Genomic DNA, 12,669 nt, shown 5'->3' with positions numbered 1-12,669 from the left:
ACTTTACTATATATCATCAAATTCTAATAAGAAAATAAATAACTATTAAACGCTTTCTTTTAATGTTTGGTCATTTAATATATTAAGAAAAACAAGATTATATTGATGGAAAGGAAAACTGGAAAAGAAAGATGAAGCCCGAGGGATTTCTGCAAATTTTACATATTTGTATAAAAAGATGTTACATAACCTATTCTCTCTTTTGTTTTCTCTTTGCCGGCATTCCGATTCTCTCCATTGAAGATCTAAAAGAGAAGTTTATGGTTTTAATTCAGCCCAGTTGAATTCGTTTTGGGCTTAATAGATTTTAAAAATCAATAAAAATAGGCTGAATAAAGTTGAATGTAAAATTATTTTACGTTTTCATAACGTAAAATCAATTATGATAAGATAATAAAAATCAAAATAATTTTCTAAACAACTGCGACCATCAAATTATTAAAATAAAAACAACGAGAAACATTATTTAATATTTTGTGTTATGTCTATGGCTTATTAAATTTGAACCATATTCTTATACATAGAGAAAAAAAATGAAAAAATGCAAATACATAATTGATTTTAAATTGAAAACATGCCATTATTTTAGGTATTTTAAATTGAATACATTCCACTATTTTTCATGCCAATTTGTGATAACTAAAATTTTAATTAACTAATTTTGAAAACTAGTTTTAAAATGATTCTAAAAGATATTTGAAAGATTTTGTTTGACATTTCTTAAAATATTTATTAGTATTTCAAATAAAATAAAGATATTAAAAGATATTATAATTACGTTTTGTAAAATTTAATAAATTTTCTAGGGATGGTCCAAATAAAAAAATCACACATGAAAAAAGTCATGACTTCTATTTTAATAATATAGATTATATAATTAGTTTAATGAAAACACATCTTCTATAATAAAGTAGTGTTTCTCTCTCCTGGATGCGTCACCTCATTAAATAAGTTACTGAGAGAGTGACACGTGTCCTCATTAAACAATTCACAAGCGTTTCTGTTGGACTGTTATCTCATATATGGGCTTCGAAAATTGTTGATTCCTGATGGACTGTGTATTGTTGTTGGTCCACTATAGCAGACCCAACTTTTTTCGTAAAGCACACCAATGAAACCCTAAGCGTTGATTCTGTTCATCTTCTTGATTGCCAAAAGCCAGAACGTTTAGTGATTACGCTCAAGCCAAGGGTCGTCTTCAACACAGTCATCGGCCACAGTCATCATCCGTTGTCGATCTATCATTCAATGCTTCCTCATTTACTGCCTTCACCAGAAACTTCAAGTACAAAAAGGCATGCTTGACCCATGAAATGCATCACTTCTTTCTTCTCCTTCATAAGCTTTCTAAGAAACCTATCTTCGACAATGGTTATTCCTCTGGGCTATGTCTTCCTTGCCGATTCGAAATCTGGCATTTGCACCTCCACCGATGTGGTCCGTTTGCTTAGGTTCTGGAAAGCTAGAAATGTTAATCACGGCAGTGAGCTAATGGAGGTCGACGTGCTCCTCCTGGACGTGAAGGTAATTCCAGCTTCACTATGTAGTTTCTTTTGTTTTAATCTTCTTTCGAGTTGTTCATGTTTTGATTATCAAAATTATTTCTCACACATTTTTGTTATCTTAAATATTTGGGATATGATCATTGTTTTGTTTGTTAATTCTGTTTTCACTTTGTTAGTGAATTTTTATTCATATGTGTCATCACCATCACTATATGCATTCTTACAAAAAAAAGATGACATAACTTTGAAAAATTATGACATCACACCATTAAATTTCCTTTACAAAAAATTATTTTTGTCAATATTTTTGAAATACAATTAAGATATAAAATAATCTATAATTAAATATTAATCAAGCAAAAAATTTGTATAAAGATATTTTATAAAATATTTCTAATATGCGAGTGTTTTTAAAATTTCAATACAAAATTTAATATATATTTTGATGGAAAACCTTTGTCTTGTATAAATAATTTAATGTTTGATTAAAAATTTTGGAAATAAAATTTATCATACTGATTTTTGAATTAATAATACATAAATTACTAAGTATGCGACTAAACCACCTAGTTAAACTAATATCTGTTTGGGTTTGTAGAGTTATGGATATCCGAATTTTTTGATTAGAATCGAAACAAATTGAATTGAATCAAATTTTACGGATATTTTGTCCACATATATATATATATTTGAACATTATTTTGCCAGCCATATTACCCACAGTTTGATCGATTTCATGAGAAAGATTGCTTGATATCGTAGTAATAAAATTCTTAACGTGAGATAAAGTTGGTAAAATGCTTACACAATTTTCTTGAAGGAAAAAAATAGAAAGAAAAACTTTGAATTTATTTACACCTATTTGTCTTTTTTTTTGGGTCGTTACACTTATTTGTCTTTATTACCCCCAAATAACTCGTCTCAAGAGTTGTTGTTGTCGTCGTCGTCCAAGATATTTCTCAAAATTAGGGTTCTTTTTTTTTTTAATTTCTCTGTGTGTTCACTGTTTCATCTCTATTTCTTAATCTTCACCTTCGCTTCCAATTCGATCTGCTCAAACTCGAAGATTTTCTTCTAGATTTCGGTAGATATCATTTTGCTGGATTCTCAAAGGTCGCTGCTCTGTTTGATGCTAATCGTTTGGAACTGATATTCAAATCTGATGGCTGGTTTTGATGAATGGCCCTTTTTTTTTTCTCTTGGCAGGCTGAAGGGTGAAGAGGCATTATATTATTTGGTGTCTGTGATGATCTCGTAGGGCGATTATGCCAGGCATTCCTCTCGTCTCTCCTGAAGCCTCTTCGTATGTTCTCTTTCACTCTCGCTTCCCATTATAGATTAAAACCTTAAAGCTTTACTCTTTTTTTTTTCTTGTTGAAAGAGTGGATATTTCTTTAGTATGATAGTTAGACAGTGCACCTTTGTATACATTGAGCTTCCTTTTTTTGGAATCGCAGTTGTTCAAGAAGCACAGATTCGATGTGCCATGAAGACTCCCGTGTTCTTATGTCCGAAGAGGAGGAGATTGCTGCTGAAGAGAGCTTGGTTGCGTATTGCAAGCCTGTCGAACTCTACAACATTCTTCAGCGCCGTGCTATTAGGAATGTATGTCTTTCTCTTAACTCTTTACCCTTTCCCTTGAGGAGGAAGAAGAGAGCTTGGTTTACTTTTTTACATATGCCTTCCATCCTAAGTTCCTAACCATTTCTCTCCTCTCTTCTCTTCCGTGCAGCCCTTGTTTCTCCAGAGATGTTTACATTATAAGATTGAAGCTAAACATAAAAGGAGGTATTTTTTTTCTTCTTCTTCTCTTCAGTAGTTTTTGTCTTGTTATTAGACTAGTGGTGCTCAGTATTTTACTGTCGTGCAGAATACAAATGACTGTGTTCCTTTCGGGCACTATAGATGCTGGAGTACAAACTCAAAAGCTCTTCCCTCTCTATATCCTGTTGGCAAGACTCGTTTCTCCTAAGCCTGTTGCAGAGGTATGCTTTTGAACCTCGCACAAAATTGGATTCATCTTTATCTGATGTTAACATTTCGTCTCTAACACTTCTTTTTTTTCTTCAAATTGTAGTATTCTGCAGTATATAAGTTCAGCCGAGCATGCATTCTTACTGGCGTCGTGGGGGTTGATGGAGTTAGTCAAGCACAAGCCAACTTTCTTCTCCCTGATATGAATAAACTCGCGTTGGAGGCCAAATCAGGCTCACTCGCTATCTTATTTATCAGCTTTGGTTAGTGAGTTTGATCCATGTGTACAAATTATTTTGATGACTTCCGTATATGCACAGTATCCAGATAAAACTGATAAAATTATTTTCTTACTTGTAGCTGGTGCGCAAAATTCTCAATTTGGCATTGATTCAGGCAAGATCCATTCAGGTATTTCCCATTTCTCATTGATGTTACCTTTATGAAGCAAAGCTGCATTTTTTTTCTCTCCATATCACAGTGTGGAATTGTAGAAACCTAAGTCTGATTGATGGCAAAATGAATCAGGATGTTGTGATTGTAGTATTAGAGTTTTCTTTTTCTGATTCAGTCTTCATGAAAGTTTTTTAAAAATATTTTCTGGCAGGAAATATAGGAGGACATTGCCTGTGGAGCAAAGTATCTCTGCAATCGCTCTATTCGTTGTGGCAGAAATCTCCAAACATGGACTTGGGACAAAAAGTAGACTCAGTCTCTCTTGTTGAAATGCAGCCTTGCTTCATAAAGGTAATACTCCCTAAATCGTTTTAGTAGGTAAATGCCCTTCCCTTTTAGACGAACATCGTTGGTCCCTCTAGTGAAATGGTGACTCTGGATTTAACTTCTTTCATGTAACTTAAAAACGTAAAATTGAAAGTAACTGCTGGTATAACTTGTCCATTTCATGTGAATGAAAACGTTACTGGTATAACTTGTCCATTTCTGCAGTTAAAGTCTATGAATGAGGAAAAGTGTGTCTCAATTCAGGTTCCTAGCAATCCCCTCACCTCGGTAACTCCGCACACTTTGCTGTACATCCATCCGTTATCCTGAAGAATATTATTTTATAGTTACTTATAATTCTTGTTTGAAGAGCTCACCGCAACAAGTGCAAGTCACCATATCAGCAGAAGAGGTTGGGGCAACAGAAAAATCTCCTTATAGTTCATTTTCATATGATGACATCTCTTCCCCTTCAATGCTGCAAATTATCAGGTTTATTTCAGTTTAGTCTACAATCCGGTTTCACTTTTCTTGCCTCATTTCATTTTTATTTTAATAATTGTATTCACTTTGTTGACCTCTCTGGTCTGCTTCCTTAGTTTTCTTTAATTGCAAGTGTTACCTACGACATATAGTGTCCATCTCTTCATGTTGACTCTAAACCACTCTGCTACATTCATTGCCTAGGTTGAGGACACGGAATGTAGTTTTCAATTATAGATACTATAATAACAAACTGCAGAGGACCGAAGGTAATTTTAAATAATCGCTAAACATATGAAAATAAATAACATTTTTCTCATCATTTTTCTTGCAAATAACATTTTGGATTTGTTTGCTTTGTATCTTGCAGTAACTGAAGACTTCTCTTGTCCATTCTGCTTAGTAAAATGTGCCAGTTTGAAGGTGGACTTTAATGTCAATTTCATACGTACCTTTCAGTCAAAGATACAGCTGTTGTTACTAGTCTTTGTAGTGATGCAATCTTTTTTTATGTTGTAGGGCCTGAAATATCATTTGCCATCAACCCATGATCTCTTCAATTTCGAGTTTTGGGTTTGTAACTTCATAACTCAGTTAGTTATTATTGCTCAATTCTTTTGTAGCCACTAATCTGCTCGACTTGGGGTTTAGGTAAGTGAAGAATATCAGGCTGTAAATGTGTCTCTCAAGAGTGAGACATTGATCTCCGAGGTTAGATCATCTCTTATTTGTTCGCTTTTTGTCCATTAGATTTTCCGCTGTAGGTCTTTTCGGCTGTGACAATTTCATTTTCCAACCTAACATCGTCAATGAGTAGTTCTTGGAGTGGTTAAATAGCACAACTGAAATATCTTATTGTTATTTGTCACACTATGATTCACTGCTACCGTTCAAAATGACATCCCTGTGGCCTTGAAATTTTGTGGCCATCAAAGCTGGACTGTAGAATAGAGTCCTGAATTATATAGGAGTGCAACCTTTGTCTAGCAGTTGGTTCTATAATATATTCTATTTCTTCGTATTTTTTTTCCAATTTGCTGATCAGTCTTAGCGCAGTTTGCTAAATGTTAATGTTCACAATTCTTGTTTTCTCAGATTAACGAGGACGGCGTTGACCCGAAGCAGCAAACATTCTTTTTCTCGTAAGTAATCTGGCCTATTATTCTATCTTTACTTATCTTACTAGCATTGGGCTCTGAAAATTTCTACAATATATATGACAGTTCAAAGAAAGGCAGACGTAGAAGGCAAAAGAGTCAAGTACGGAGCTCAAGGCAGGGGCACCATCTTGGACTAGGCTGCGAGGTGCTAGATAAGACTGATGGTATGTGTTTGATTGTAATAAATCTTACTGGCTTCTTTCTCCATCATGCCATGAAAGCCTGTCTGTTTTAATGTTTATTTTCAGATGCTCATTCGGTTAGATGTGAGAAGAACCGAATAGCTCCTGGAAAGCATTGCGAAAGAATTGGGGTTGCTGAGTCTTCTGGTCAAAGAATTCCTCCTGGCACGAGTCCTGCAGACGTGCAATCATGTGTTGATCCAGATTCTGTGCAGTCGATGGTTGGAAGTACGATGTTGCAATTTGCAAAAACGAGGAAGCTATCTATTGAACGGTCGGAATTGAGGAAGTATGTTTGATTTTCTGCCCTAGTTATATTACTACTAATACTAGTAGTAGCTTGCTCATCCCAAATTATGTGGCTGAGTTTTTCAATTGTTTTTAATCTCCTCCAGCCGTAGCCTCCTTCAGAAGAGAGAGTTCTTTCACTCTCATCGAGCTCAGGTGATCGATCTATTTCTACTTTTATCTCTCTTGCTTATGAAGATTGCAACTGATTTTGATTTCTACTGTGTGTGCTAACGCAGCCCATGGCTCTAGAACAAGTACTTTCTGACAGAGATAGTGAAGATGAAGTTGATGATGATGTGGCAGATTTTGAAGATAGAAGGGTAATGTTTTAGAGCTTAACCTCATTAGCGTACTTACGTTTAACTGGGAGTTGGGATGCCTATGCAGCTAGTCTTCCATATTCCTTTCCCTTTTCACAAGAAGCATATATCTACCAAACTACCGAACTTCGTAGGAAAATTGTTGTTATATAGTATGGTAGAGATTCATTACAAAATATGTGAGCAAACCTCATGGTCCGAACCAGAATATGCTAACACTCTTTTCTAGAAATGACGTCTCTGTTTGGTTGTCGGTTCCATCTTTTGACAATAGTTTACAGTATACCGTTTTTCTTCTTTTTACTATTTGAAACTTTGCTTTCTTTCCAGATGCTTGACGATTTCGTTGATGTGACCAAGGATGAGAAGCAGATGATGCATATGTGGAACTCGTTTGTGAGGAAGCAGCGGTATGTCTTATTCAGTACATATATGTCGAGTCTTACTGTAAACAAATTTAGCGTAACATGCGTAAATAGTTTGTGGATAACATGTGTAATAGTGTCTTATTGCACGAGTTATTTTGATAAAAAAAGAAGAGAAAGAACACTGATAAAAGATTATCTCAGGATTAGCATTACCTTGACACTAGATTTTGACCCTTTGCAGAGTATTAGCAGATGGTCACATTCCATGGGCATGTGAAGCGTTTTCAAGATTGCACGGCTCCATCATGGTTCGAATACCGCATTTGATCTGGTAATTCAACTCTCATTTCCTGCATGGCTTGATTTGACAAGTGTTTCATAGAAGAAAGTGTTTATTTTTGTTGTTGTTGTTGATAAAGGTGAGAACTTGTGTAGGTGCTGGAGAATGTTTATGGTTAAACTGTGGAACCATGGCCTTCTTGACGCCAGAACCATGAACAACTGTAATGTCTTTCTCGAACAGCTCCCAAATTGAAGACTCAGGAACACTATTTAACTAGAAGAAAAGTGTAAACATTAAAATGTGAGAGAATAAGAGTTTTGTGTCTGATTTTTAACCACTTTGGTCCTTTGATCTGTGATTGTTTTGGCTGTACACTATTTCCAGTGTTATTAATTTACATTTTCTTATCCAGGATTATGTTAATTTACATTATTTATTAGTTCACATTTTTTTTTATTTAGGAGTTATATTAATTTACAATATTTAGTTTTTCGTTTAGGGTGCTATTAATTTACATGTTTATTCAGGATTTATATTACTATTAAGTATTTCTTCTTTTCGTTTTGGGTTTTGTTAGTTTACATTTTTTATTCTAGAGTTGTTAATTTCCCTTGCATAATAGATTTGGCAATATAACTTTTGTCATAAAGATTATTTTACCGGATATATGGTAATAACTATTCAGTTAAATCATATAAAAGGGCCATCAGTATTTTACAAAGGGAAGGCTCTCTCGAACGATGATCGAGGCTTTGGTTAAACTCTTGAAGGAGCTGGAAGATCCTCTTGATTTTATGATCGTGTTACCATTCATTGTGACCATCATCGTGTTTATAGTTTCGTCCTTCCCTTACAAGAAACATATTCGAGATTGGCAACTTAATGAATTCAAAGTTGCTGCGTCAGATCACAAAGTTCTTCTTTTCTTGTTCTACTTCCTTTGTGGCGCATCAACACCTAACGACAATTGCGCTCAGAACCAAACCAACCCGGGCCTTGTTGTGTTGAGGTTTCTAATCAAAAGTGGCTGGGGCACGGTCTCTTTTGTGCTCTTCTCGAAGATTTGCGTTATTTTACGTTCAAAACCCTTGGAATCGACCATCAAGACAAAATCTGATGAGCGATGATGGATCTTGTAGCATGAATTCTTTGATTTATTAGGATTTTCTTCTATTTAATTACTACTATTCGTTCTTAATTTCTTCTTTGTTTTAATTAGAGGCTTTTACTAATCCACTAGGTGGACCGCCCACACGCATGTGCGGGCATTAACATTAATATTAAGTTAATATTATATTTACAACTATATAATACTTATATTACATATATATGGTTAATATGAAAGATTCGATGTTACATATTGATATTTATACTATGTTCATATGAACAAATAATACATTAGAACGTTTAGAAAACAATCACATTTAACACTAATCTTAAAACATCAGAAAAATATAATTGAGAAAAAATAAATATTTCACGCATAACCCAAATAAAAAATCAGCAATGAAATATAAAAGAGAGATTTGAATTACCTAAGATTTATTATGATTGGTTTCATTGTAACAACATAGATGATTTACGGTTTCTTTCTCTAAGCTTTGAGTCAGAAAAGAAGTAATTCTAACAAAAATATTTAAAGATAACAAATTATATAATTGATAGGACAACATCAATGAGTTTCAAAGTTTTTAAAAAGCTTTGAGATTACCTTTGGCTATCAGACGTAGCAAAGAAGATCATGCACAATAAACAAATTGCACTTGATTAGCATACATATCTTATATTATATTCTTGGTAAGTGATTTGACTTTTTTTAAAAAAAGAATTATCTTTTTCGAAAGGGATGATCAGTTCCTAGTTCCTGGATAAACAGAGTCGTCTCTTTTTGTTAGTTGAATCACTACTGATGCAAAAATATAGATAGAGATACAACATGGAGAGAAAGAGAACAAAAATAAACGGAGAAGAAAAATCCCCCATAAAATTACAAGTAATGGTGTTCCCGTCTATGAATCACTTATTGATTATCATACACATGCGCAAGATCACAAAAGTAGAATTTAAATTATAACGATCAATAAGGATTGAAACTGGTTTTTGATCAAACAAATCCCACTATAAGGATTTAAATAATAGATAATAAAAAAAGAATAAGGAATTTTAACCATTAAAATGAAAAACGTTTTGGCGATGATATTGGCGACTAGGGTTTGATGATTTTACGACGATGGAATCCGGGAATTCGAGCAGGGGATTGGGTGGACTCGATCTATGGTGCTCACAACAAGGATTATAGGAATCAAGGCTTTTATTTGGTACGATTTGGAACAGATTCGGGAATCGGAAAGGGGATCTGTGGGAGTTTAAGGAAATTGAAGATCTGGGTCCAAGAGCGATGGAGACTGGACGCAATCGGGATTGATCTCAGGATCTTTACAGGGTGTAATTTAGATCGTGATTCTTCTCATTCCTCTTTATACCTTCTGGAGTTGGGGCTGTTTTACCTTACTGAGGTTTGGGTGTTTTGGTATCTGCGGGGATTGAGAGTAGAAAGTATCAAATTACAGAGATATGAATTAATTGTGGAATATTTGGTGTTTGAATATATGGGAATTTGGGGTCAATATAAGGAGATGACAGAAATGTTTTTTTGGGATATCACTGGTTTTTTCCTCGTTCTTTTCATGCTTAAAGTTTTCTTTTTCTTCCTGATTATCATGACGCAGAGCCAGCTCTTGAGCCACGGTGAGGAGATGAAGAATGGCGAGGGCATGCGCAAAAGACTGAAGATTACGGTGGCGCATTTTGATAATTCCGCCTTGATCAAAACCTACTCCAAGACCTTGATCGGAAGATGTATGAATCCGGAGGAGCAGGAAATGAAGGCGTTGTTCTCAAATCTTCCAAAGATTTGGAATTTGGAGGAGAGGGTAACGGGAACCGATTTGGGCTTTGGCAAATTCCAGTTTGACTTCCAGACGGAGGAGGAACTTGAAGCGGTCTTGAAGCGGCAGCCTTACCATTTTGACTATTGGATGCTGGCATTGGCAAGGTGGCAACCTAAACAGTCCAACTCTTTTCCCTCCGAGATCATGTTTTGGATAAGAGTCATTGGAGTCCCGCTTGAGTTCAGGACGGTTCCAACATTTGAGAGCATTGGGGGTGCTTTGGGGAGAGTGGTTGCGGTTGATGTGAAGTATAACAGAGTTCAAGTAGTGCTTGACGCGTTCAAGGAGCTGTGTCTGGAGACGACGGTGGATTTCAAAGGAGGAGAGTACTATGATGGTGAGGAAGCGGCAGTCTCTCTGCGCTATGAAAAATTATTCGGACACTGCAAGTTGTGTGCTAGTCTTTGTCACAAGGAGGAGCTATGTCCTTTAGACGACAAGAATTTAAAGTCGAGCCCAGAGAGAAGAAGGGAGCTTAGAGAAGGCAATGGAGCGTGGACAGATGGTGCAAAACATGAGGATCGAGCTCGTAGTTATAAGGGTGTGGTCATCAACGGGCAACCGGGTCAACAGAACAAAGAAGGAGACAACCGGGAAAACTATGGGAAAGGAAAGGGAAAGGCGGTTGAGGTGGTGGACTCTAAGTGGGTCAAGGTAGCTGAGAAGGGATCTAGGAAGCCTTCTACCTACTATGGTAGTTATAGAGGAGATGGTGAGGGCTCTCGATACAGAAACACGCGGAGGGATGAGGGAAGAAGTGGAGGTACACGTGGGGGAGTTGGTGATCAAGAGATACGCTCCAGACCTTCGCATCAACCAAGAGAGTCTCATGGTCAGAGGACTCCAGTTCCCGCAGTTAGGGAAGAAGGAGAGATCAAGGGTACTGGTGATGATGCAGCGACTGACGAGTTTCAACTTGAGTTAGCTAAGACGCAGGCGGAAGGATCAGAGGCGATAATTGACACTACTGAAGAGGAGATGGGTCTAATGAAGCTCAAGGGAGTGATGGGGCAACAGGAGGACATAGCAGCTGACATTGATATGGAAATAGAGGCTATTCATGCCTCCATGTTGGCGAATGGTGAGGATGTGGAGGTAGAGGATGAGTTTCAGACTCTCTCGGAGGAAGAAGCCGAGCAACTGGCTGAGGTTGATGGGGAAGAGGAACTGGTGAGTGGTGATGGCAACAATGCAACGGTAGCAGATGATATGGCGACGAGACAGAGTAATCGCAGGAGGCTGCTCAAACCCAGCACTGCGGGTAGCAACAAGATGAGGATGGCAAGCTCGCTTCTCTCTCCACGCAAACGTGCTGTAGTTAAGGTGGGAACTCGTCAGGGTGATGGTAGTAAACCGTTAGAAAAAAAGGGGCCTTCAAACCCGAAGTCAACGAACCTCAAGTTTTAAGATTATGGATCAAGATCTATTTAAATTAGTTTCGCTTACGAGGGTGGGGAATGAGGAAATTGTGATGATTTTTATGGCTATTATTAAGATATGGAATAAAATTGGAATTTTAAGTTTGCCGTGGTGTTTTCTTGTTGTATGTGTACGTGTATTGCTACGTATGTTATGTGGTGTGAGTGTGGACTCTTTGGATTGGAGATATGGCTGTGGGAGTCGGCTTATAACGGGTCTATCATATATGGTATTGGTCTTGGTTTGGTATGGAACTATGGAGGCTGTGGTTTCATTGGCGACTATGATTTTAGGTATCATGGTGCAAATTTGTTTGAGATCAAAGAGATGGGGTTCATCCTTAAGTCAAGTTAGAGGGCTTTATATAGTATTGTGTAACCTTTGTGTTTTATATGAATTAACTAATGGGATATTTATGGTAGGCTTAGTTGCTAGTTTAAAGGCTCTGAAATGGTCTTACGGGTCTAATGGCATGTTTTATCCAAATAGTTAATTCGCTCAGCGACTGGAAAATTTTGTACATGTTTATGAATTATTGGTATTTTTAAGAGAGCATTGTAATGGTTTAAATATATATAATATGTATTTTGTTTTGACGGGTTTATGGAATGACGGTAAGGAGTCATCGGTAAATTGGAAAGATTGGTTTCGGTGGTGCAATCATGATCCTGATGGGTTTATTGATACATTTACTGGGTTTGAGTACGGGATTTATGGTTTCCAGGCTCATGGTATTATAGGACTGTTGAGTATCATTAAACTCCAGTCCTCTCGCTCGAAAGGGCAAAATCAATCTCTTTATATATGAAAATATTAAGTTGGAATTGCCGAGGTCTTGGAAGTCACTGGACAAAGAGTTATCTCCGGGAAATATGGCATCAAAACAAACCAGATTTTTTATTTTTGTCAGACACGAAACAGGATTTTGGTTTAGTACAAGGATTTCAATTTCACTTTGGTTATGACAATCTGGCTACAGTGGATCCAATTGGGAGAAGTGGTGGTTTAGC

At 36.4% G+C, this 12,669-nt stretch overlaps 1 protein-coding gene across 1 annotated transcript; it reads left to right on the top strand.

Moving 5' to 3' along the window:
- The first annotated feature begins 2,403 nt into the window (after positions 1–2,403).
- On the top strand, positions 2,404–7,745 carry LOC111215591 (polycomb group protein EMBRYONIC FLOWER 2-like). Its single transcript, XM_022719277.2, has 22 exons — positions 2,404–2,618; positions 2,712–2,808; positions 2,963–3,110; positions 3,238–3,293; positions 3,376–3,490; positions 3,583–3,742; positions 3,840–3,890; positions 4,087–4,226; positions 4,428–4,490; positions 4,573–4,694; positions 4,890–4,954; positions 5,056–5,108; positions 5,205–5,258; positions 5,337–5,396; positions 5,781–5,827; positions 5,909–6,009; positions 6,094–6,316; positions 6,423–6,471; positions 6,555–6,638; positions 6,969–7,048; positions 7,248–7,337; positions 7,442–7,745. Exons 2-22 carry the CDS (start codon positions 2,771–2,773, stop codon positions 7,539–7,541), a joined length of 1,899 nt encoding a protein of 632 aa, XP_022574998.2. The 5' UTR covers positions 2,404–2,618; positions 2,712–2,770; the 3' UTR covers positions 7,542–7,745.
- The last annotated feature ends 4,924 nt before the right edge of the window (positions 7,746–12,669 follow it).

This window comes from Brassica napus, chromosome A10 (genome assembly GCF_020379485.1).
Source record: "Brassica napus cultivar Da-Ae chromosome A10, Da-Ae, whole genome shotgun sequence".
Classification (NCBI taxonomy): Eukaryota; Viridiplantae; Streptophyta; class Magnoliopsida; order Brassicales; family Brassicaceae; genus Brassica; species Brassica napus.
This window is presented reverse-complemented; position numbering and strand designations above follow the sequence as displayed.